We start from the raw sequence: 27,073 nt of genomic DNA, 5'->3' as shown, positions 1-27,073 counted from the left end.
TGGGAAGATCCATCGCTTTGGGACCACAACTATGGTGAACAGCAAGGTGTTGAGGAGACGGCCAAAGATGCCACAACACAAACTGAAGATTTCAGCTACTCCATGCTTCAGAGTGATGCCGATTCGTTCCTCTACACTAGAGTCTCACTGGAAACCTTCAACTCTCTTGTTTCCACCTTAGATGGATTTGCTGAAAGGGCTTTTGTTTTGTCAGTGCGTGATCAGATACTAATGACACTGATAAAATTGAAATTAAATCGTGTGCTGGGTGACCTTGGTAGGCAGTTTCATGTGTCTCAGAGTGTTGCCAGTAAGGTTATCTCATTCTGGATTGATAAGATGGAGGAGGTCTTGCACCCTCTTATTATCTGGCTCCCAAGAGAAACCATTAAGGCCACTATGCCAACTGCATTCAAGAAAAGCTTTCCCAACACCACCTGTGTCATTGATTGCAGCGAAGTTTGTTACAGAAGGCGAAAAATCTTGACTCTAGAGGGGAGTCCTACAGCCATTACTACTCGCACAACACAATCAAATACCTTGTGTGCTGTTGCCCCATGTGGCTTAATCATGTTTATCTCAACTGGATATGGAGGACGTGCCAGTGACAAATATATCACTATGAACTCTGGTATCTTGGACTATTTAAAGCCTGGAGACGAAGTCATGGCAGATCATGGGTTCTTGATTCGTGATTTACTGTTTGAAAGAAGGGTTAAATTGGTTTTGCCTGCTTTCACTAGAGGGGGTGCTCAGCTAACTGAGGAACAAGTCACAGCAACTCGCAGGATTGCAAATGTACGGATTCATGTTGAGAGGGCAATCAGGCGAACTTAAAGTATACAAGATCTTGTCTCAAGTGATACCGATAAACATGACCCCCAAGATTGAAAAACTCTCAGAATCTGTGCGGCACTTGCCAACTTAAGGGGTGATCTCATCCGCTGAGTGATAAGTTACAACGGTGATGTTCTGATGTTGCAGTTGCATCTGGCGCACAGACACACACACACACACACTTTACACATCTACATAAATTGCTCCTGTATATTTCATATTGACACTCACTGCCTTTTGTTATTTTTACTGTTTAAATTTACTCTTTGTATGACATTTGTTGTTATTCTTTGTGTAAAATAGATTTTAACAGATTTGCTTACAATTTTACATGAACAACATTCTGTATTTGTAAATATTCACTTATGTACAACAATACATATCATATAATCAAATAAGAAATTGATTGTGTAAAAAAATTAGTTTTCATACTGTTGACAGCAGCAGCACTTAACAGTTGTTTTGTGATTTCAATAAAATGTTTGAGAGATATTTTCTATGAATTCATTATGCTCATGTATCTGTTCTGCAGTTTCAGTCGCTGACCAACAAATTCATCCACAAGCTGGGGCAACATTGTTGAGAAATAAAATCTCTTCAGATGTCCTACCCTCTCCAGAACATAGGGCTCATCAAATGGTACAGTGAACATTACTGTCATTTGGGCTCCAGATAAACAATTTGGCCATCTTCAGACCAGCACAAAACATGCCTAATTGTACCTGCATGTAATATCCTTGGCTACCTGTTTTCTGAAGTTTTGGTACTCCATCTACTAGCTTGATATCACTACAGTTATGGTCAAGTTGATCCAAAAGGGTAGAATGGAGTTTACTTGGGACGGGACATTTTATTTCGAGTAGGACAGATGAGTCAATTACCCCATCTGGGCTGGCTGACAACCATGGCTCTGTGACACTAACCACGATGCCCCTATGTGTAATACTCTAACCTTGCTCTTAAAGTGCATTACCAGCAACAACCTCATTCTCCTTACCATAATTTGTGGCATAGTTGCCACGAAAGGAGGGGTAGAGGTGCCATGAACTTATCAGGATTGCTGGATGCTCTAGAAGGAACCTTTTTAGCTGAACTTGCAGTTATTCTCAATTTTCTTGCATTGTGCCACAAATCGGAAGAATCGGAAGCCTGTGCACTGCTCACTTGAACATACAACTCATAGAAACTTTTACATGCCTCACATGTGAGATCAGAACCGACATGGGCTTGATGGGGTCTTAACAATCTTGCATCTACTGCAGTATTTGCAAGGCTACAGGGGTGCACTACTGGTTTTACACTGTAACTCTTGCCCAATAGACTGTTTTTCAACAGGAAAAGTGGCTTTGTTGGGTCTTTATTTAAATTATTTATAAATTCTGCATGTGACATATATTGTGGGGTGTTTGGTAGTGGCTGAGCACCTGGCACCCTAATGCTAAATTCATCCCCTGCCCTGTGGTGGCTGAAGTTTACGTCCCTCAGTCGTTTTGGCTCAAGGTTCCTGGCTGTCCCTGCATTCCACCTGCACTGCTCATCTGTACAGGCAAGCCCTGTCTTCCCGGTAGTAACTGCATTCTCAACCTGTAATGAGCGCATTCACCTAATACGTTACCAGAGTCTGATCTATAGCCATTTTCCATGTGTTTCAGATTTTGTCATCACCACATCGCTAAACTAAATCGAAAAAACATACATCAAAAGTGATCTGATCAACCGTTATTTTTATTAAATCACAGATAAAAACAAAAGGAACATTTTTCTTCTTCATACCTTCCAAAGGATAGCTGCTGCATGACTGCACGATCTCCCTAATCCAGCAATACATGAACATCCGACAGTCTCTATCACCCCCGACTGCTGCAGCATAACCCAAGCGATAAGCTTAGGCTGGTTAGCACTTTGACTCCTGACTACCTCTGCTTTCAAAAAGACATAGTCTCCGTGCTTCAGTAAAAGAATGCGCCTGACTTTATTACTATAGAAGTAATTGAAGGCCTCGGTGCTTTTGTAATTCGCCATCTCCTCACGTTCTACATCCTCCGAAAAGATATAATAATTAATGATATCAATATGGCTAACTCCTGGCCATAGCTTCATGTCATCCACCTAACTGTCAATTTTGAAGGATGTGGCACTCTGATACGGTCGTCTTCACGATCTTTTGAGATTTCATCGGTGTGTAGCCACCGACTACTTCCCATCTTGACCGAACAATTATCTTCTACTTTAATAACTTTAAAAACTATCACCGTAGCCTTTACGCTAGCTAGCGCTAGCCTATTTAAACAAGCACTTCAACCGGAAGTAGAAAACCGTTTAGTCAGTTGAACCCGCTATGAATCATGGGAAATGAAACGGGCGAAGAATAAGGTGGATATAAACTGTATATGAATATTACTAACTCTGAAATAAACCAAATGTATCTTTTAAAAGCTGTAATGTTTAGATGTTCTGTTGGTGGGAATGGAGGTAGCGCAGCAGAGTGTACCTGAGTGGAGCTGGGAGGAAACACCTGTGTGTGTGTGTGTGCGTGTGTGTGTTTATTCTGATGATGTGTGTCTCTTCCTGTCTCCACAGAACCTTCCTGATCACATCAGCACAGTTTGATTTAAAGTCAACTTCTTCATCACTCTGAAGAGGAGATCTCAACACTTCAGGAGGACGAAGAGTCCTGAAGATGGCCTTGGTTCCAAGAAGAGGAAGGAGCATAGACCTATCTCCTCATCTCTCTGAATTAATGGACAAACTTAAAGAACTTGCATTTTCATTCATCAGAGAGTTTGACAGCAGAGAACCAAATATGAGACAGATTATTACAGAGTTTAGGGAGATCCCTGATGAAGTCAGAAAGATGCAGAAGAAAACAGATAAAGTCAGAAGAGTAGGAACTGGTGCACTAGAAGTCTCAGCCATTGGCATGCCGATTGGCCTTACTTGCAGGCAGAGCAGGAGTAACAGGAGCAGAAGTAGCAGGAGGGACAGGAGTAGCATCAGCCTTTGTAGCAACATTATGGCCAAGTGCAGCATAGCAGCAGCAGCAGCAGCAGGAGCATCAGTAATCGCAACAGCAGGAACAATAGGAGCAGGAATAGCAACAGGATCAGCCATTGTTGTTGCTGGTGCAAATGTAAAAAAGGAAATCGGAGAGTGGAAGTATAAATAAAGTAAAACAGCTGAGGAAAGACTTCATGGAGATCATTGAACCGCTGAAGAAGGACCTGGAAGAAATAAAGAAGACGTGTGAGGAGTTGGAGCAAAGATCAGCTGAACGTCAGGCTGGAATCACTCTGACAGATATGTTGAAGTTTCAGTTGATAGTGTCTGAACTGGGAAGTAGTGACGGAGTATTGTCTACTATGTGGAAAGTCTTCACACCTACTGCATCCCCTGAAGAGGACAGAAAGTTAACAGACTCCATCATCCAGTCAGCTGATCTCTGTCAGAAAGTCATTGATGACTTGAAGAAGATGAAGGAAGAACTCAAAGACTTCACAGAACAGTGAACATACACGCTGCAGTCTGAAGTAAGGATTAATGAGCCGTGTAATAAAGTAGCAGCACCACAAGTTGGCAACAGCTGCATCTGATGCACCGGGTGGGAACCCTGCATATGCTTCACAATAAAAGCCTGGATAGAAACTAAAGGATTCTGTCCAGAGGGCTTTATTTTGAAACAGGAAGTGTTGAGTTTGTACTAACATATGTATCATGAAACATGAAATTTTCTTTCTTTGTTCTGATTTATTAGAATGAGATGATGTTTATATCAGCTGGATATTTGTCTGTGTTTATCTTTTTTTCTTGTTAATTGACAAAATAGTTTACAGTATAAATTCAGAAAAGGTTTTTTATCATAGTGATGAATGAGATCTAATTTTTTTCTTAAATCTCTGAGCCTTGGACTGGTTCACCTCCTATCTCACAGATAGAACCTATTCAGTGTCACTAGGCCCCTATTCCTCTGAAAACACGGCTCTATCCTGTGGGGTGCCACAGGGCTCTGTGTTGGGTCCAATTTTATTTACATTGTATAGCGCTTCCCTAGGCCACTTAATTAGGCAATTTGGAGATATAAGTTACCATTTCTACGCTGATGACATCCAGCTGTATGTCTCTTTTAAGCCGGAGGAAATCAACAAAGTGTCTGCATTGCTTAATTGCTTGTCCTCCATTAAGGATTGGTTGGCAAACAATTTCTTGCAGCTTAATGAGGCTAAGACCGAGGTCCTTATTGTCGCTCCAGAAACTACAGCCTCCAAAGTTATTAATCTTCTGGGGTCCCTTTCTTCAGTGGTACAGTCCAATCTTAGAAACCTTGGTGTTATATTTGATCAGAATATGTTTCTTGAACAACATGTCAGGTCTCTGTCCCGTACGTGTTTCTTCCAACTGAGAAACATTGCTAAACTCAGGACCATGGTATCACAAGGGGAACTTGAGATGATCATTCATGGTTTTGTTTCATCACGACTTGATAACTGTAACTCTATTTTCACCTGTCTTAGCAAGTCATCCCAGGAACGTCTGCAACTAGTGCAAAATTCAGCTGCTAGGCTGTTGACCAGGTCCAACAGAATGTCACACATCACTCCTGTGTTATCCGTGTTACATTGGCTTCCAATAACATTCAGGATCCAATTTAAGGTTCTAGTTCTGACATATAAAGCATTGCATGGTCAGCGCCTGCTTATATCTCTGACCTGCTCCAGCCGTACATCACTACCAGGTCACTTAGGTCCTCTAACCAGGGACTACTGATGGTCCCTCGCACTCGTTTAACCCTCATATTATGTTAAGGGTCAATTTGACCCATTTGCGTTTTGTGTTGACCAAAATACTGGTTAACCTATCTTTTTCTCCATGAAATTGTATGACATTTCCTCATTTAGGGTCATGAACTTGTTCATAAAATCTGGACACACTGATGGGTAGTGGAATGTCTGTTTAGAGTTTGTATACAAAGATGATGTTGCGGGTCATTTTGACCCGGAGACTTTCAACACCCATATAGGTGTGTGTGTGTGTGGTGGTGGAGTGTTTGTGTGTGTGTGTGTGTGTGTGTGTGTGCGTGATGCTGTCGCGATCCGATTTGTGAATTTTCCTATGATGAAGAGGATTCAGGGGACCAGTCTGGTGTAGTATACATTAGCTGAAAACAATGGGCAGCAATCATCCTCAACATGGACAGCTAAAGATGCTAACATAAAATGGTCAACATCAAAACACTGGCGCCAAGGCAGACTGTCATCAAGATGACTCCAAGCCCCACAAGATTTTCTGCCACACTAGTTGATGATATTCAATCACCATTTCATCTCTTCATATCCCAACCAATAGATAGGATCATAGTGGACATGACCAACTTGCAGGGAGGTGTGTATTTCAAAAGAAATGGAAGTCACTGGATCAGATTGACTTGCGTGCATACATTGAAATCCTAGTCCTTTTACGTCCGCAGCATCCACCCATGCTCTGCAGTGCCACGTTACATCCCGCAACACCCTGCTGTGAGTAGTCAGGATCCGGTATTGGAGACTGCACTACTCAGTATGACACGATGTGCCCTGCTATGACATGAACTTCCATGACTACCTCAAATTCACTGTTCAATTATCTCTAATGTGACTATTATTGCCACTGTTCATCACATCAGCAACCGGCCCCGTCAGACACCGCCTACCAAGAGTCTGGGTCTGCCGGGGTTTCTTCCTAAAAGGGAGTTTTTCCTCGCCACTGTAGCAACAGCCACTGATAATGCTTGCTCTTGGGGAAATTACTGTAATTGTTGGGGCTTTGGAATTTATAGAGTGTGGTCTAGACCGGCTCTATCTGTAAAGTGTCTCTCCGAGATCGAGAGCAATTGTCAGTCTGTGGAATGATGAGAGTGGAAGGCCAATATTTCTAGCAACAATGTCTTTGGAGTCAATTCATACAAAGCTTGGGTTTTCCGCAAACAAGAGCTGGGTGGTCAGTAAAGAGACAAACTAGCTGAGATCAGAGATATATGGGATGAATGGGTCAAAATTGTACCTGTCTTGTACAATCCTGGTCCCCATGTCACTGTAGATGAACACCTTGTTCTATTCAGGGGCGCTGTCCCTTCTGACAGTACCGTGCCCTAACAAGCCTCCCAAGTATGGCATCAAAATATGGGCATCCTAGGATGCCAAATCTAGCTACTATGCATAGAATATGCAAGTGTATACGGGCAATATTTTCACTAAATAATTGGTAAAAACAGTTTTGGGGAAAAATGTTTGTGATGAGGAAAAAAAGTTTGTTTTGAGTGTATTTGCACTATACGGGTCATTTTGACCCGTAACACCATCAATGTCATTTTTTTCAACTATATCGCGGGTTAAAGACTAAAGGTGACCGTTCTTTCTGGGCGGGAGCTCCGACCTTGTGGAACGCTCTTCCTGTTAACTTACGTTCTGCAGTCTCGGTTGACGCTTTTAGAAAGCATTTGAAAACATACTTGTTCCAACTGGCTTTTGTCTCATGTTTGTAATTCTTGGGTTTTTTGAACCCTCACTTAAACTGCATTTATTGTTGCTTGTATATTTTCTGTTTTGGATTAATGTTTTTTAATCAAATTTCTTTTGTGTGAAGCACTTTGTGACTCTGTTTGTGAAAGGTGCTATATCAAATAAATTACTTACTTACTTACTACTTTTTCTCCAAAATAAAACCAGAAATCCAGTTTCGGATCAGTTTTCAGCATTGACACGCTTTTTCTGCAGAAAAAGTCATTTTTATGTTTAGCTGTACCTTGTGTAGAGGTATCTGCAGGGGCGTAGGACTAGGGGGGGGGGGACTGAGTACCCAGGGCTCTCATGTGAGGAGGGGCCCAAAAAGATGCTAGAATGAATAGCTGTGGATGTGGGGAGGGGCCCATAGAAAATGCCTTTCTACAGGGCCCAGAATGTTGTGCTATGCCCATAGAGGATTCATGGCGTTTAAGGAGAAGAAAAGAATGACATTAAGGAGTGACAAACATGTACATGTACAGATGGACTCAAATCTCTGTTTTTATTCTCAGTTTATGTTGTTTTGATCTTTTAATGTAATCAGTAGTTTGGTGTTTGGGCTCGGCTGCTGTAGAGCTGAATGATATGAGGAAAATATCTAACTGGGATTATTTAGACTGATGTTGCGATTGCGATATGATTCACTATATTGGAGGGAATGATCAGTTTTGTATCATTCTCATTTTCATTGAAAAATGTAAATAAATAAATAATTGAAGTGTGATTTTTACGCGGGAATCTGTAACCGAACAAAGATGTTTTCTGTAGTCTGTAGGAGAGGATTTGTAGGTCTTACTTTAGAATGGTTTGACACATATTATTCCTTTTGATTATTACATTAGTCCTTATTGTGATCATATTGTCTTTAACCCTTGTGTTGTCTTCCCGTCGACCATGCAATGCATGTTTTCCGGGTCAAAATTTTGAAATTGAAACTTTGTCTTTTCGACATTTGTGTCACTTTTCTGTTGTTTTTGTTGCTTTTTTTTTCCTGGCCGTTTATTTTTTTCCCACATTTTTGCAGCTTTTTCACAATTTCTTTTCACTTTATTCAACAATATTTTGTCAATTTTTTTGTATATTTCTGATATAGAAACGTTTTTGGAAAATGGGTCAAATTAGAGCCAAGGACAACCAGAGGGTTGTGATTTGGATATTGCACAATAGTTCATATTGTGATTTTGATAAAATTGTGATTAATTGTGCAGCCCAATGCTGCTGCAACTCTGTAATATTTCCTGTTGGGATTAAGATAAAGTTCTTTATCCATCTGATGCTGTGTTTAATTTAGTTTCTGTCCCCTTTGAATGTTTGTATTTTACAACAATAAAAGTCCTGATTATTTATTGGAGTCTGGTGTTTTTCCTACATTTGTTGTTGATATATTTCTTGTTTTATGATTTTATTTCATGTTGATTTGGGTTTTGTCTTCTTATTGGTCACCATCTATATATATAGATATGAATCTCAGCGCAAATTCTTTCAGGAAGACGCGTCATTAACCCAATCACTACCCCTTCTAAATCTTTTCACCCCAATAGTGATGTCACTTTTTCTGATTTGGCTTTTTATCCTGGTCATTATCGCTTATCTCTCAAACATTCTAAACATGGGGGGGGCTTGCTCGGTCCTCGCCGCCTCGCACTGATACTTTTTTCGTCCCTTCAAGTCTATGCTAAACTATTTACTTTTGCAGCCTCGCACTGGCTCCTTAGCGCCTCTGTTCCTCATCCCGGGGATTTCCCCTGTCAAAGCTTGGTTTTGGGCTTTATCTGAAGCTGGTTCTCCTTAGACCTCATACGTCACCTCAGCATTATTCGGGCCATTCGTTTAGGATAGGGCTGCGACGACGGCAGCTAACCAGGGCATATCTTGTGTCCGCTGCACCTGCTGGGTCGCGGCGTCATAATCTGCTTACTCCTCATATATTCGTCCTGACGCACGAACCTTCTCACCAACCAAAGATCATTGAAGCCTTGATTCTGGTGAGCATGCATATAACTGGTGGTGGTGTGTATTCACAGTCTCTGTTGTTGTGTCTCATATTACGGAGTTGTCCCGCTTGTGTCACATTTATTCTTTGCATGTCATGGTTTCTGGCATGCATCGCCATGCTGGTCACCGTGCCGTGGTTCATAAGTCCGGTTAGGGCTTTATTTATTTTTGGCCAGTATTGCCATTCCAGTCATCGTGCCGTGGTTGCAAAAACAGTTAGGCTAGGGTTTTATTTGCTTTTGGCCAGTATTGCCTTTCTGGCCAGCGCACGGCGTTGATAAACTTAGTTGGGATTTTATCTTCTTGCTCGTTGCTGGCTTGAATTGACACCCGGGCAGGTATGTCGTTGTTGTCCTGCTGGTGTAAGGCGTGGAAGTGGAGTTAATTCCTATATGTAGTTGTAAGGCTATTTAGTCAATTGTTGAGTGGCCTACTTATTTCTGTTGCACATTTCTTAGCTTCATATTTTCATGTTTTCATATTTAACCGTATGCGGTAGTGTTGTTATTGTTGGTGCCCAGTTGCGTACCAATTGAGTAAGTCATCAGTCTTCATCCTGCTGTTGTTCTTGTAGGAGTGATTCTCCTCCATATACCGGGCCCTCACATTGCACTGGCCTTGAATTGCCTCTCCGGCGGGCATGCTGTGCTTGTTTTGCTGGCTTGGGTTGCAGTACCGGCAGATATGCCAGCCTGTGTTGCGCGCCTAGTGGAGGTGCCGTTATGCTGGCTGGAGTTGCCGATGCCGGGTTGAGTTGCCGATGACGGCTGGAGCGGCCGATGCTGGCTTGAGTTGCTGATTCTGGCCTGCATTGCCGATGCCGGCTTGAGTTGCCGTGACCGATTTCGGAAGTATTTTGCCTGCTGTCTTGGGGATGGATCATTGCCTTAGTTTTCTACTTCCAGATCCATGGAGATGCTGTGTGTAAAACGGCCTGATTTGCTGATGCCGGCCCGAAATTCGCCACATGTGATGCCGGCTTAGTTGCTTGGCGGGCCGATGCCGGCTGGAGTTGCCAATGCCGGCCGGAGTGGCTGATGCCGGCTGGAGTGGCTGATGCCGGCCGGAGTGGCTGATGCCGGCTGGAGTGGCTGATGCCGGCCGGTGTGTCTGATGCCGGCTGGAGTGGCTGATGCCGGCTGGAGTTGCCAATGCCGAACCGGAGTGGCTGATGCCGGCTGGCGCGGCCGATGTCTGCTTGGCGGCCGGCCGGCCCGTATTGCGCATGTCATGCCTCGGTTTTCGCCTTTTTGGTGTTAGTCCCTGCCTGTGCTGCAGGAATTATTTGCTTCCCGTTTTGGGGGTGTATCACTTAACCATTATTTTTATTTTCAGATCCGTTGCTGCAAGAGGTAAGTATTAAGGTGTCTATGCTAGTTCGTATGTAACCTATACATTTATGAATGCATATTACGTCTACATATTAAATATTTTATATCTATAATCTATAATTCCGCCCCCATGTTTTTGGGGGTTATGTTCCTATTCCCTAACCCTTTAAGAAGATTATTAATTTGATGGAGTCCAATCTCCAAAAGACTTTGTATATTCAATATCATACAGTTGTACAATAAATATCTTTGCATATCTGCAAACGAAGTCTCTCCTGATAGATAGATAGATAGACAGACAGACAGACAGATAGTAGATAGATACATAGATAGATGGTCTGTGATTATCCTTCCTTTATATATTATAATATTAGTCTAAATAATTCATAATTTCTGCTTTTTTTAAATCAAGAATTAGGTCATATCCTATAAATGAGGTTTATTGACCATGAATTCCAAAAATAAGTGTAAAACTTGGTAATACGTTTGTTAGTGGTGTTTTATACATGGTAGTGAAAGGAAGCATTAAACGTCAAAAAAGCGCAAAACATTGAAAAAAGAGACAAAAGCCTCAGAAAAAGTGCACGGTTGAATGGAAGACAAAACACGGGTTAACAAAGTCCATTGTTGTTGTTGTTTAATATATATAGTTATATTTCTATATTCATGTAAGGGCCACAGCAATGAGAACAGGAGTTTTCATTTTATTAACCTTAAAAATGCTAAACAATATAAACCAATAACTTAATATCTGTGCTTTTTAAAAGATGTCAACAAAATATAACTATACTCAAAATAGCAACAACAAAACAGGATGTGAACTAAACAAACCTAACTGACCTAACTGAATCAGACACAACAGGACATATATACTGGTTGGGACAAAACCAAAGGACACAGAAGGGGAACCGAGACAGACTGAACTACCTCTTCCCCCTCTTCCAACATGGCAGCACATGGTATGTCTGGATTGGCTGCCCCAGGATTTAACAATCCTTCACCTTTGGCCTCTCCTTTTCTCCACCAGGAAGGACCGGCCCTCCAGCATGGTAACAAAGAACAAAACATGATGATTAATATAACACAACAATGATTATTTAACACTACCATTTACAATGTGTGCGCCCCCATTTAAACAGTGTAAGGCTCAAAGTAAATAAATATGTAGATTACAAATCAAATGACCAGTGTTTAGACTACTTTAGTGATCATGAATAGTTTTGGGGTGTGGCTGACTGTAAAGTTAACCTGTGTACTAAACAGAATAGGGAGACATTGTGTACAATATTACCATTTCTGGCTGTTGTTACCATGTGGAGCTTTTGGCCATCACACTGTAAAAAGTAGTTCAAATTTGACCCATTTTCTAAATGTTTCTATATCAGAAATTTGGGTTATCTTTCAACAAAATTGTTAAAAAATAATAATAATGTGGATGGTTCCCTACAACTCTCCTCACAGGTAAAATAAATGATCAGTTCATTACTTTCATTTAATTTGGTACAACAATGTACCTTTGAAGGTACCACCACAGTGACAAGATTTAAAGGTACTGTGATGTGTTCTGTGATTCTGATTCTAGGAGTTCTGGAGTCATGGTTCTTCTTGTGATCACATGTGGTACTAAAACAAAATCTGTTGATTTCTGAAAGATGGAGGAGTTTGTGAAGGAGAAACTTCTGGAACCTGTCTGAGCTGCTTCCTTTAGAAGGTGTGGAACCCCCTTTAGTTTTGTTTTAAAACAGATATATTCATGGCATCTTGCAGCTGGTGATGACTAGAGCTAGTGGCTTTATATCTGGGACTCACAGAATCCAGGATTGGGCTTCAGATCCAGCTGAATATTGGGCTTTTGAAAGGGTTGGGTTTCTGCCGAACCTTAGAACGTTTTCCCACCGAACCCTACGCTTGGCTCTTTGTTTTCCGCTCGGTGGTCGTAGTGACGGTGCCGTTGATTACAGGAAGGTGTTTACGTGGGTGGAGCGTTCAATGCAGTAGGTTGTGAGGAAGTGGACATGGAACTGGTGGTGAGCAGAAAAAGTGTTGTTTGGCAGTACTTTCAGTCAAAAGGAAGGATATTCAAGTCCAGCTACGTGTTCAATCTGTTCAGTGCTGATTGGTCTGGTGGTGGCGAGGACCCTAAACTATACACAACATGGCCGCTGTTACAACATCTGGTCTGAAACATCAAAAGAATACGAGTTGTTGCGCAGAAGGAATCTCCAGACAGCAGCCAGAATGCAGCAACTTCAGGTACAGCAAAGGAAGGACAGTCATGACGGTATTAAAATCTAGATTGGTTCCCTACTTTATACTACATGTGTTTGTTGTCTGTCCCTGTAGGTAAAAAAGTAAATTCATGTTGTGTTTTTGCAGCTGATCAGATTGATGACGACGGAGACATCTTGACTCCTGGTTCTTCTCTTTGGGCCTCGGCTGAAGATCAACACCAGCTATAAAAGATGTTGGAGGTACTCCTGGAAGTGGTAGGTCTAGTAGTCTCTCATAGCCAGCTCTATCTCTACAGCTCTGTGGAGGAAGGTCTAGTAGTCTCTCATAGCCAGCTCTATCTCTACAGAGCTGTAGAGGAAGGTCTAGTAGTCTCTCATAGCCAGCTCTATCTCTACAGAGCTGTAGAGGAAGGTCTAGTAGTCTCTCATAGCCAGCTCTATCTCTACACCTCTGTGGAGGAAGGTCTAGTAGTCTCTCATAACCAACTCTATCTCTACAGAGCTGTGGAGGAAGGTCTAGTAGTCTCTCATAGCCAGCTCTATCTCTACAGCACTGTGGAGGAAGGTCTAGTAGTCTCTCATAACCAACTCTATCTCTACAGCTCTGTGGAGGAAGGACTAGTAGTCTCTCATAACCAATTCTATCTCTACAGAGCTGTGGAGGAAGGTCTAGTAGTCTCTCATAACCAACTCTATCTCTACAGCTGTGGAGGAAGGTCTAGTAGTCTCTCATATCCAGCACTATCTCTACACCTCCGTGGAGGAAGGTCTAGTAGTCTCTCATAACCAACTCTATCTCTACAGAGCTGTGGAGGAAGGTCTAGTAGTCTCTCATAACCAACTCTATCTCTACAGAGCTGTGGAGGAAGGTCTAGTAGTCTCTCATAGCCAGCTCTATCTCTACAGCTCTGTGGAGGAAGGTCTAGTAGTCTCTCATAGCCAGCTCTATCTCTACAGCTCTGTGGAGGAAGGTCTAGTAGTCTCTCATAGCCAACTCTATCTCTACAGCTCTGTGGAGGAAGGTCTAGTAGTCTCTCATAGCCAACTCTATCTCTACAGCGCTGTGGAGGAAGGTCTAGTAGTCTCTCATAGCCAACTCTATCTCTACAGCGCTGTGGAGGAAGGTCTAGTAGTCTCTCATAGCCAGCTCTATCTCTACAGCTCTGTGGAGGAAGGTCTAGTAGTCTCTCATAGCCAACTCTATCTCTACAGAGCTGTGGAGGAAGGTCTAGTAGTCTCTCATAGCCAGCTCTATCTCTACAGCTCTGTGGAGGAAGGTCTAGTAGTCTCTCATAGCCAGCTCTATCTCTACAGCTCTGTGGAGGAAGGTCTAGTAGTCTCTCATAGCCAGCTCTATCTCTACAGAGCTGTGGATAAGGGAGAAAACACTCTGTGTTACAGCTAGCTGTAAGTCCTGGCATACACCACGTGTCCCTTGATGTATCCAACACAATCATCCACTCATCCACACGCCCGTTTTAAGGTTTAAAACACACAAAAAATGTATTCCAAAGAGTCACAAGGAAAAGTTCCACAGGATGATGCAAATAAAAACTTGGAAACAGACCTGATCTGAAAACAGCTAGCCCCACCCCTGATCCTTTTACCTTCTAACTAACAGACCCAATACACCCCCATGTGTTCTCTTAAAACCACAGCAACTTAAAGCCACATTTACCAAAATGAGTGAAAATAGTCTATAAAATGTAAACTACCAAATCCAATAAACATGTGTTGTCCATTACACAGTTATTAACTATAAATGTACACATCTAATAGGTGTACTATAAACCTAAATTATGTCAAAGAACCATAATAAAAAACAAGACAGCTTTTGCCTCATACTCTCTGGGTTGTTGACATTTCTTTAAACCAATCACTTGGTCTTTGGCTGCGCCGAGCTCCAGATGCAGTGACAGTGGCTCTGCTAAATAGTCTCAGGAAGGAACTGGTTCAAAAGAAAACTTCTCATCCAATGTTAAATGAAGTTAACTGTTGACACAATCAGGTAACGTGAGATATTTAAATGAGCTGATTCATGGTTAAACCTCATTGGCTCTTAGCAATGTATCTCCATGTGTACTTCGTCCACAGCAATCCCACCAATCAGTCCCAAAACCTCCCAGGTAGAGAGGAAACATATTCTTTATACATTTTTATAATCATTCCCTGAAAGAACCGAGCAGGCCTGTCTTGTTGAACCGTCTACATCTTTTTCATAACTTGATATTTTCAGCGTGTAACGTTGCTCAGAGGTTCATGTTCATGTTGAAATGTCTCTGTTTGAAGTGAACACAAAGGAAGCTGAAGGTGAGGGACGTCCTGCTCAACATCTGGAGGAACCAGAACCATCCAGTAAGTGAACCAGGTGAAGGTCATCGATATATCATTTTATTTTATGATGTTTTTATTTTCTCTATTCCTCTGATGGCTGTGATAGTTTTTAGGGTTGTTACAACATATTAGATTGTACCACTTAGTTCAGGTCATTTTATTATATTTAATTTAAATTGTATTCATATAGTGTTCATGAGAAGACACTTTTCATTGCATTCTCTGTGTTCTCGGTCAGTTGGTGTTCAGCTGGGATTGGTCCTGAGGGAGGAGAGCTGCACTGTGATTGGCTGATCACTGTTTACTGATATTACCGATTCATAAAGAATGTAAATATGTCCCTGTAAGTATAGATTTCCTCTGTTAATTGCAAGAATATATTTATAAATAAAAACATATTTACACTGTAAAAGAAAAAAATGATGAATGTGAAATGAAAGATTTGGTATAATGTCATTTAAATTAGGTTTATTGACCATGAATTTAAAAAAAAACGTTGAAAAGAGGGACACAAACGTTTAAAAAAGTGCCAAAAGCATAACAAAAGCGACACAAAGGTCAGAAAAAGTTCCAAAAAAAAGCATTTTTCAATTTTGACCCAGAATGACTTCATGGACGATGGTGAAGACAACACGAGGGTTACAATCAAATGTTTCCAGCTGATAATGAATGAAGAGCTCAGGCTGTAGGTGGGGAGGAAGTAGAAGGATGCCGGTCGGGCCTGCTAGCCCGGCTAAAGAAACTAAAACACAGTTGGCCACTGCTGAGACTCCTATTCACAACGCCAGGTGGATCACACACACAATGGTATATATATATCGCTACAAATACACCGCGAGGCTGCTTTGTGATGATTATTACTGAAGCCTGAACACACTCATCATCCCAGACGGCAGCTAGACTAGACCACTCGCCCCGGCCTCCAGACACAAATCCAGACAGGCTTAATTAACGGTTAATGAACATGCTTTTATTGGGCCTCAATGGTTGCAAAAATAACTTCTGTAATAAAATATAATCTGTAACAACCTGTAACAAAGTAATATCTCTTTTAAAATAAATAAATACATAATATGAAATAATGTATAAATATGACCGCTTGTGAAGCACTCTGTGCCACAGACTGTGCCTGTGTGTAAAAGCTGCTTCAGTACATAAACTTCCTTCCATTTATTTCTTATGTGCCAAAACATGACACCTACATTTCCCACAATGCAACTGGACGGACGGGTTTCTCAGACTCTTGTCCGGCCTTCAACACCCAGATTCCAGTTCCTCCTCCTCCTCCTCCTCCTCCTCCCTCCTCCTCCTCCTCCTCCTCCTCCTCCTCCTCCTCCTCCTCCTCCTCCTGTGTGTGTGTGTGTGTGTGTGTGTGTGTGTGTGTGTGTGTGTGTGTCTGTGTCTGTGTGTGTGTGTGTGTGTGTGTGTGTGTGTGTGTGTGTGTGTGTGTGTGTGTGTGTGTGTGTGGGGGCAGAGTGAGGACTGTCGGCTGCTGGGAGAACTGGAAGTTTAGTCAAACACAACGAGAGAAAACCACTGTGAGTCTGAATCTGGTATTACTGTCTGTTATTACTGTCTGGAACCGTTCAGGTTCCTTACTGGGACTGTAGAAGTTTGCTTTGGGGCTTAACTAAACAACTAGAAGAAGTAAAAGTCTTCATCCTTGATTATAAAGAACTGTTTGTTGCAGCGCAGCAGTTCATAGATGTGAGGAAAGTCTTTCAGTTTTAGTTTTGATTTTACATTCATTGGTCTCAGGTGTTGCCCAAAACGACCCATCCCCCGTTTACAACTACTCTCACTACTTTACTTTCTTCTGACACATTTAATCCACCGATCCAGTGTACCTTCAACTTTACAACAATCCCTAAAATATTTTAAAAATGATATACTCAAACTCTTAAACCCAGAAATCCAGTTCAGGATCAGTTTTCAGCATTCAGCATCAACACGCTTTCTCTGCAGAAGAAGTCCTGTTGATGTTTAGTTGTACGTCTGTAGAGGGATCTGATAAACTAAATCTCTTTCTTATGATGTGGGTCTTCATTAATGTGTTTCTGTAGAGTCTGGTCCTGGAGTTGGACTTTATATTCATGTAGTCTGGTCCTGGAGTTGGACTTTATATTCATGTAGAGTCTGGTCCTGGAAGTGGACTTTATATTCATGTAGTCTGGTCCTGGAGGTGGACTTTATATTCATGTAGTCTGGTCCTGGAGGTGGACTTTATATTCATGTAGTCTGGTCCTGGAGGTGGACTTTATATTCATGTAGAGTCTGGTCCAGGAGTTGGACTTTATATTCATGTAGAGTCTGGTCCTGGAAGTGGACTTTATATTCATGTAGTCTGGTCCTGGAGGTGGACTTTATATTCATGTAGTCTGGTCCTGGAGTTGGACTTTATATTCATGTAGTCTGGTCCTGGAGTTGGACTTTATATTCATGTAGTCTGGTCCTGTAGTTGGACTTTATATTCATGTAGAGTCTGGTCCTGGAGTTGGACTTTATATTCATGTAGTCTGGTCCTGGAGTTGGACTTTATATTCATGTAGTCTGGTCCTGGAGGTGGACTTTATATTCATGTAGTCTGGTCCTGGAGTTGGACTTTATATTCATGTAGTCTGGTCCTGGAGGTGGACTTTATATTCATGTAGTCTGGTCCTGGAGGTGGACTTTATATTCATGTAGTCTGGTCCTGTAGTTGGACTTTATATTCATGTAGAGTCTGGTCCTGGTCCTGGACTTTATATTCATGTAGTCTGGTCCTAGAGTTGGACTTTATATTCATGTAGAGTCTGGTCCTGGAGTTGGACTTTATATTCATGTAGACTCTGGTCCTGGATCTGGACTTTATATTCATGTAGTCTGGTCCTGGACTTTATATTCATGTAGAGTCTGGTCCTGTAGTTGGACTTTATATTCATGTAGAGTCTGGTCCTGTAGTTGGACTTTATATTCATGTAGTCTGGTCCTGGAGGTGGACTTTATATTCATGTAGTCTGGTCCTGGAGTTGGACTTTATATTCATGTAGTCTGGTCCTGGAGTTGGACTTTATATTCATGTAGAGTCTGGTCCTGGAGTTGGACTTTATATTCATGTAGAGTCTGGTCCTGGATCTGGACTTTATATTCATGTAGTCTGGTCCTGGACTTTATATTCATGTAGAGTCTGGTCCTGTAGTTGGACTTTATATTCATGTAGAGTCTGGTCCTGGATCTGGACTTTATATTCCTGTCACTTTAGCAGAGATATTCAGCTCTTATTAAACTCACATCTCTGTTTTTATTCTCAGTGTAGGTTGAAGAAACCAGAGTTCTCCTCTAAATGTTGATCATAGTGACGTCATGAGGGAGGAAAGGGTTTCTGTCCAGAGGAGAGCAGCTGGAACAGGCTGGGTTCAGGCTCTGCTGTGATTGGCTCCTCTGATCATGTGATATCTGAGAAACTACTCTGAAGCTGAGAGACTGACTGGGTGAGCGTACTGCCTGAAGACCAAAAGGTAAGAAAGCTGATTTAAAAAAGCTGACAGCCAGCAGGAAGACTTGATGTGTTCATCAGCAGAGGAGACAGAGAGAGAAAAGTTCAAGTTAGTTTTAGTTAAAGTTAGTTTTAGTTCATGTTAATGTTAGTTAAAGATCAAGTTAGTTAAAGTTAATAACAGACTGAAGTTAGAACAGACTGAAACACAGAGAGGCCTGGTGTCAGTCCACATTATCAGAATAGGATTTAAAGTCAAACTACTCATTCTGCAAAATAATATATATATATATATATATCAATGCATACGTGTTTATTCACACATATACACCGTATATCAAAATTAAGTTTTCTTCTGACACTTTTGACCTTTTGACAGTTTTGAGTCTTTTTAGGAAGATCTGGGTTGGTTATAAGAAGTGAAGTTTAGGCTCATTTTAACGACTTTATATCCTGCTGATAGAATCAGAATCAGATTTATTGGCCAAGTATACTCACATACACAAGGAATATGACTCCGATAGGTGTTAACTCTCTCTATTCAACAAAAATACATGCAGTAGTAAACATTCAGTAGACAAATAGTAATATGGACACATACTGTATAATAGAGACAACAATATACATACGGCGGCACAGGTCAACATAATATACAAACATACAAAGTACACATGGTGTGGGATATAAAGTGCAAAAAGTAAATAGTGCAGAGTAGTGTGCAACATGCATATTGGAATAAGTATGAAATGAATGTATGTGTATGTTTCAATATGTATTTATATGTATGTGTGCATGTATCTAATGAATGATAATGATGTAATGTGTAGAGAAGAGGGTGAGTGGCCAGAGTGGGGATGACCCAGTTTTCTCTCTTCTTGAAGAAGAAGCTAAACTTCCAGCTGCTCTGCTGTTACGTTGTTACTGCAGTTATTAACACTGGTACAAACCCATTTAACACATTAACCAATAACTATCTATTTTTGGTAAACTTCACTATGTTTTGTAAACTTTTTAAAATGTTTTCTGTCTGTCCTTTTGTGATGAAGGATGAAATCGCCGTGTGGCCCTTTATTATTATTATTATTATTATTATTATTATTATTATTATTATTATTATTATTATTATTATATGCCTCTTCTGCATGATGTGTGTCTCTCTGTGTTAATGTGCTTGGTGATGTCATTTTTCCCTGCCGTCGCTACATTAAAACCAATTGCGGCCTTACAAAAGCGTGGAGGTTGTGGATATGACTCTCGGTAAGATGCAAGTGTAAATTGTTGCGCCCAACACTGTTGAAATCTACAGCTATATTTCCATTTTTTGTGTGGGAACACCACCTTCACCTGCCATCTTTATCGGCTCGCTTTCAGGACTGAACTTTCACTGATGCTTGCACAGAGATCAGCTTGGTTATAGGTTGCCAGTTAGGTTAATATAGGATATTATTAGAGAGGGTTATAGGTTGCTGTTAGGTTAATATAGGATTATTAGAGAGGGTTATAGGTTGCCAGTTAGGTTAATATAGGATTATTAGAGAGGGTTATAGGTTGCCAGTTAGGTTAATATAGGATTATTAGAGAGGGTTATAGGTTGCCAGTTAGGTTAATATAGGATTATTAGAGAGGGTTATAGGTTGCCAGTTAGGTTAATATAGGATTATTAGAGAGGGTTATAGGTTGCGTAGTTAGGTTAATATAGGATTATTAGAGAGGGTTATAGGTTGCCAGTTAGGTTAATATAGGATTATTAGAGAGGGTTATAGGTTGCCAGTTAGGTTAATATAGGATTATTAGAGAGGGTTATAGGTTGCCAGTTAGGTTAATATAGGATTATTAGAGAGGGTTATAGGTTGCCAGTTAGGTTAAATATAGGATTATTAGAGAGGGTTATAGGTTGCCAGGTTGAGGGTTGTAGGTTGCCAGGTTGAGGGTAATATAGGTTGCCAGGTAGAGGGTTATAGGTTGCCAGGTTGATGGTTATATGTTGCCAGGTTAAGGGTAAAATAGGTTTCCAGGTTGAGGGTTGTGGTGGCTGCCAGGTTGAGGGTTAGAGGTTGCCAGGTTGAGAGGTATAGGTTGCCAGGTTGAGGGTTCTAGGTTGCCAGGTTGAGAGTTATAGGTTGACAGGTTGAGAGTTATAGGTTGCGCGGTTGAGGGTTACAGGTTGCCAGGTTGAGGGTAATATAGGTCGCGGGTAGAGGGTTATAGGTTGCCAGGTTGATGGTTATATGTTGCCAGGTTAAGGGTAAAATAGGTTGCTCAGGTTGAGGGTTGTAGGTTGCCAGGTTGAGGGTTAGAGGTTGCCAGGTTGAGAGGTATAGGTTGCCAGGTTGAGGGTTATAGGTTGCCAGGTTGAGAGTTATAGGTTGACAGGTTGAGAGTTATAGGTTGCCAGGTTGAGGGTTACAGGTTGCCAGGTTGAGGGTGACATGTTGCCAGGTTGGGGTGACATGTTGCCAGGTTGAGGGTGACAGGTTGCCAGGTTGAGGGTGACATGTTGCCAGGTTGAGGTGACATGTTGCCAGGTTGAGGGTTACAGGTTGCCAGGTTGAGGGTTATAGGTTGCCAGGTTGAGGGTTATAGGTTTTATTTCTAAAGCAGTTTGGGCCGTGGGAATTACAGGAGTTTCCCGGAGAATGACAAATTGGGAGAGGTCCGGAGATAGGGCTAAGAAACGGGAGAAACCCGGGTAAACAACGGGAGTGTGGACAGGTATGGTCTAAGTCAGAATCCCTCCCAGACGGCAATACCCATGGACCTAAGTGCTTCCGGTTGGTCTGAGTAGCCCAGACCTCCGTCCGGATGAGCAGAGCCATTCGTCTAGTCCTGTAGTTGGACTTTATATTCATGTAGAGTCTGGTCCTGGAGTTGGACTTTATATTCATGTAGTCTGGTCTTGTAGTTGGACTTTATATTCATGTAGAGTCTGGTCCTGGAGTTGGACTTTATATTCATGTAGTCTGGTCCCGGAGTTGGACTTTATATTCATGTAGAGTCTGGTCCTGGTGTTGGACTTTATATTCATGTGGTCTGGTCCTGTAGTTGGACTTTATATTCATGTAGAGTCTGGTCCTGGAGTTGGACTTTATATTCATGTAGAGTCTGGTCCTGTAGTTGGACTTTATATTCATGTAGAGTCTGGTCCTGGAGTTGGACTTTATATTCATGTAGTCTGGTCCTGGAGTTGGACTTTATATTCATGTAGTCTGGTCCTGGAGTTGGACTTTATATTCATGTAGAGTCTGGTCCTGTAGTTGGACTTTATATTCATGTAGTCTGGTCCTGGAGTTGGACTTTATATTCCTGTAGAGTCTGGTCCTGGAGTTGGACTTTATATGCATGTAGTCTGGTTCCTGGAGTTGGACTTTATATTCCTGTAGAGTCTGGTCCTGGAGTTGGACTTTATATTCATGTAGTCTGGTCCTGGAGTTGGACTTTATATTCATGTAGAGTCTGGTCCTGGAGTTGGACTTTATATTCTTGAGTCTGGTCCTGTAGTTGGACTTTATATTCATGTAGTCTGGTCCTGTTGCTGGACTTTATATTTGTGTTCATATTCTTTTCTGGTCCTGGAGTTGGACTTTATATTCATGTAGTCTGGTCCTGGAGTTGGACTTTATATTCATGTAGAGTCTGGTCCTGGAGTTGGACTTTATATTCATGTAGTCTGGTCCTGGAGTTGGACTTTATATTCATGTAGTCTGGTCCTGGAGTTGGACTTTATATTCATGTAGTCTGGTCCTGGAGTTGGACTTTATATTCATGTAGAGTCTGGTCCTGGAGTTGGACTTTATATTCACGTAGAGACCACAAAACGTTGAGTTGTTGAAAAAACACTTTTTCTATGATTTTACTTAAAAAAGGAAGGTTTGATATTGGCCTATAGTTGCTCATTAGTGTTGTGTCTAGATTGTTCTTTTTTAGGAGTGGCTTGATGACTGCAGTTTTCAGGGCCTGTGGGAAGATACCTGAGAGCAGAGATGTGTTTACAATCTGTAAAAGATCAGAAGACAAACAATTTGAAATTTTTTGAAAATGCCTGTTGGTAGAATATCAAGGCAACAGGAGGAGGTTTTCAGATGTTGTATAATGTCCTCCAGGTTTTATGGTTGATCGTATGAAATTGGGTCATATTGGAATCTGTTTTGCCTGGACACTGTGACAACACATATCCGCTACTTGATATGGAGGCCGCACTGTTTGTCTAATTTTCTGAATTTTGTCTGTGAAGAAGGAGGCAAAGTCATTACAAGCCTTGGTAGACAACAGTTCAGATACTACCGGTACTGGAGGGTTAGTTAATCTATCAACAGTAGCAAACAAAGCACGTGAATTATTATTGTTTCTGGCGATAATGTCAGAGAAGAAGGACCACCTTGCATTCCTCAGTTCCAAATTATCAATGCAAAGTCTCTCTTTATAAGTGTTATAATGGACCTGGAGATTAGTTTTTCGCCTCCTATTGTTCAGTTTTTCAACACTCTCTTTTTCTGTTCTCACAACTATAACATTTCTCCATGGAGATCTTTTCTTACCAGAGACAGCTTTGACCTTAGTGGGAGCAATAGCATCAATAACATTCGTAATTTTACAGTTGTAATTATCTTCAAGCTCAGTGACTGAGACCCCAGTGAGGGTGGGTGTAGAGGAGAAAAGCTGAATGAATGATTCACTGGTGTTTTCAGTGATGTATCATTTTCTGATTATTTCACATATTAAAAAGGAAAATTTCCATAAGATATTTTGCGCATTGGAATGAGTCATTAAACAAAATGGCGGACTCCACCTCCTTTCTTATTCATTCTGCCGCCACTCATAAAACTGAAGTTGGGGGGCTGACTCAATGAGAACAGCAGCACTGTTATTATGGTCCAACCAGGTTTCAGTTAAAACATAAAATCAAGATTGTGCTTAATAATAAAATCATTGATTAAAAATGATTTTCCATCCAAACACCTGATGTTTAGTAAGGCTAGTGTTAGTGTGTTAAAATAATTATGTCTCATTTTTTGGGACTGGCTGTGGCTGACGAGGAATGGATGCTAAATTTGCTAAGTTGGCAGTTAAGTGCTTCTTTTTCTTACTTAGCGGATTCACCATTATTTTTCTATTACCTATCACAACATAGATTGAAGAAGAATTTAATACACAGGGCCCAGGCTTGTCCTGGAAAGAGTCTTGAGTGCCACTAGGCATGCAGCCTGGACCCAGCACATATCAGATAAAGCTTGCTGCATTTTTACACAAGCATCCTTATGGAGGGGGTTAAGTTTGGTTCCAGCATCTACCAGCTGCTCCATCCGGTTGGTGACCCCCAACATGGGGGAGGGGGAAATAGGCGGGAAAAGGATGAGTGGAGAGAGCGATGACATGGGCGAGGTATCTCTGCCCTGTGGTCTCCCATGGTCAAACTTTGCTCAGGCGGGGGCTGTGGTGGATCACTGCCGGCTTTGTTGTATCTTCCTCTTGTCTAGATTTGTCTTGTCTCGTGTCCTTGGCCGAGGGAGCAGATGTGTGGCGCAGAAAGTAAAGTAGGCTAGAGGTGAACCTCTTTACTCCTGGCTTGTTAAGGAAGAGTTCATCTGCTTTAAAAAGATGTCTGCGGCCCCAGAAGATGTTAAAATTAAGTAAGGACTACTAGCCAGTCAGAAGCAGAGTATGAGGGTGTGCCCTGACAGTAGCTAGGTAAGGACTACTAGCCAGTCAGAAGCAGAGTATGAGGGTGTGCCCTGACAGTACCTAGGTAAGGACTACTAGCCAGTCAGAAGCAGAGTATGAGGGCGTGCCCTGACAGTAGCTAGGTAAGGACTACTAGCCAGTCTTGAGGGAATACTGGAATTGTTGGGTCCTTGTAAATTATAGAGTGTGGTCTCGACCTACTCCATCTGTAAAGTGTCTTGAGATAACTCTTGTTATGATTTTAAAGAAACAAAATTCAATTGTATTGAAGGTACTACCTCCTGGAGTACCTTGTGTACTTGTGTAGTACCTTGTGTGGGTTGCTGGTTGTGACAGAACTGAAAGGCCAAAGAAAGGTCAGGTGCTGTGTACATATGTGTGTTTATTCTGATGATGTGTGTCTCTTCCTGTCTCCACAGAACCTTTCTGATCACATCAGATCACAGTTTGATTTAAAGTCAGCTTCTTCATCTCTCTGAAGAGGAGATCTCAACACTTCAGGAGGACCAGGAGACCTCAAGATGGCTGCAACACCAAGACCAAGATGGAGCAAAAACCTCCCTCCTGATCTCTCTGAATTAATGAACAAACTTATTAATCATTCAGCTTCATTCATCAGAGAGTTTGACAGCAGTAAACAGAAGATGAGAGCGATTGCAGGAGAGTTTAGGGAGATCGCTGATGAAGTCAGAAAGATGCCGAAGAGAACAAATGAAGCCAGAACACCACGAGATATTGCTAGAGCAATAGTTATGGGAGCAGGAGTAGGAATAGCAGTCATGGCCCTTGCAGCTCCGTTCACTGGGGGGGCTACTTTAGCAGTAGTAGGACCGTTAGCAGTAGCAGCAGGAGCAGCTGGAGGAGCTGGAGCAGCACGAGCTGTACATGTAATGAAAAATAAGAAAGATAAAAGAAGAATGAAGAAAGTAAAACGGCTGGAGAAAGAGTTCATGAAGATCGTTGAACCGCTGAAGAAGGACCTGGAAGAAATAAAGAGGATGTGTGAGAAGTTGGAGCAAAGATCAGCTGGAGATCAGGCTGGAAAGACTCTGGCAGACATGGAGGACTTTCAGAAGATTATGACACAAGTGTCGGGGAGAAAGAGTGAAAAAGTGAGTGAGTTATCTGATGGCTGTCAGAATGTTGTTGAGGACTTTGATCAGATGAAAGATGAACTCAAAGACTTCACTGAAAAGTGAAATATCAAGTTACGGAGAAGGGGTGGATGGAGCAACAAGGCAGACCTGCTAGTTCTTTCAGGGAATGATTGTAAAGATTTACTAATGGCGTTTACCCGCTGCTAGTACCCAACCCGGTCTCACGCCAGGTCGTGTAATATATACGTTATTTTGATTCATAGATTCGTGTACAGGTTACGATTTTGACGTTTTCTTCGTGTATATGCAACGACTTTTGAACGTGTACAGGTCACGCTTTTCGAACCTGCTCTGGGGACGCGACAACGGGGAAATGAGGCGCCACACGCCGGCCAAAACAGCGGGACGGGCCGCCACTCGCCATCCGCGGGCCGCCACTTGCAGGACATGATCCCAGGCCGCAAATGAAACACCACAACGGGGAAATGAAACGCCACAACGGGGAAATGAAACACCACAACGGGGAAATGAAACGCCACAACGGGGAAATGAAACACCACAACGGGGAAATGAAACGCCACAACGGGGAAATGAAACGCCACAATAACGGGACGGTTGGGGTCAGGAAAAAAAAAAAGAACTGGGAAAGGTACCGCCACACGCGGGGCGCGAGTGTTTTATGTGTTTTCTGACCCATCCACCTCCCCGACCAACCTCCCTACGCGGATTTATCAACTACTCGCTACCGTCAGTGTTCTGGGATCACGAAATATGCTTCCCATTAAAATGCATTGCTTTCAATTTCGTAATCGCCACACGAAAAAAACGGCATTTAGGTAAGCTGTCCACGACTTAATAGATTACAATAACGTGACTATATAACGACCTGGCATGAGACTGGGCTGTAGTACCAGCTCTACTCAGCATTTCTTGGCTCGGCAACGGTGCCCCGTCCTTTTTCCATTGCAGATTTAGTACCGCCTCATGCGTGAGGCGAGCGTGGCTGGTCGTCATAGCGACGGTGCAGGAAACCGCCGTGACCTCACGTGACACCCACGCCTGTTGTGGTAGTTTTGTGGGAGAAGTCTGGTAACATCCCACTCCATGTGTACTTGTCTTGATATTATGTCTTATTTGTGTATGTGTATATTACGTTGATATGTGCCTATATGTATATTGTTGTCTCTATTGTACAGTATGTTACTACTACATGTCTACTTGTTGAATGTGTAGAAAGTTAACACCTACCAAAGTCACATTCCTTCTGTATGTAAGTAAACGTACTACTTACTTACTATACTGTAATAAAACTGATTGTGATTCTGCTGTTTTTGGACACAGCTGTCAGGAGGGCTGTGTTATGGTTACTCAACAGCTATTTTGAGGGGAAATGCAGATTGTTAGTTCCAGTTATTTTTGCTTAGCAAGTTAGTAGGTGGTAGGAGCAAGGTACGTATCTTATTTATTTGGAGTTGTTGGGCATCTGATTGGACTTGATTGGGGCTTCATGGTGAGGCAACCTTGTCATATTTTGGTGTTGTTCTGAGCAGGAGAACCTTTT

At 41.9% G+C, this 27,073-nt stretch overlaps 2 protein-coding genes across 4 annotated transcripts in view; both read left to right on the top strand.

The window, feature by feature from the left end:
- Positions 1 to 26,039, top strand: part of LOC120545315 — a 65,860-nt gene extending 39,821 nt beyond the window's left edge. Inside the window, exons 1-2 of one of the 2 annotated variants that reach the window (XM_039779564.1) lie at positions 18,745 to 18,758; positions 24,835 to 26,039. In XM_039779564.1, the coding sequence (XP_039635498.1) occupies positions 24,937 to 25,614 (678 nt within the window). In that variant the 5' untranslated portion in view covers positions 18,745 to 18,758; positions 24,835 to 24,936 and the 3' untranslated portion in view covers positions 25,615 to 26,039. Of the gene's footprint in view, positions 1 to 18,744; positions 18,759 to 24,834 lie in introns of those variants that run through there. The other variant, XM_039779563.1, reaches the window with a different exon arrangement.
- LOC120545322 (molybdopterin synthase catalytic subunit) overlaps positions 1 to 27,073 on the top strand; it is a 346,107-nt gene that overhangs the window by 86,532 nt on the left and 232,502 nt on the right. The gene's annotated exons all lie outside the window — the stretch shown is intronic.

This window comes from Perca fluviatilis, chromosome 17 (genome assembly GCF_010015445.1).
Source record: "Perca fluviatilis chromosome 17, GENO_Pfluv_1.0, whole genome shotgun sequence".
Lineage (NCBI taxonomy): Eukaryota > Metazoa > Chordata > Actinopteri > Perciformes > Percidae > Perca > Perca fluviatilis.
Note: the sequence above shows the minus strand (reverse complement) of the source record. Positions and strands in the feature narration are given on the sequence as shown.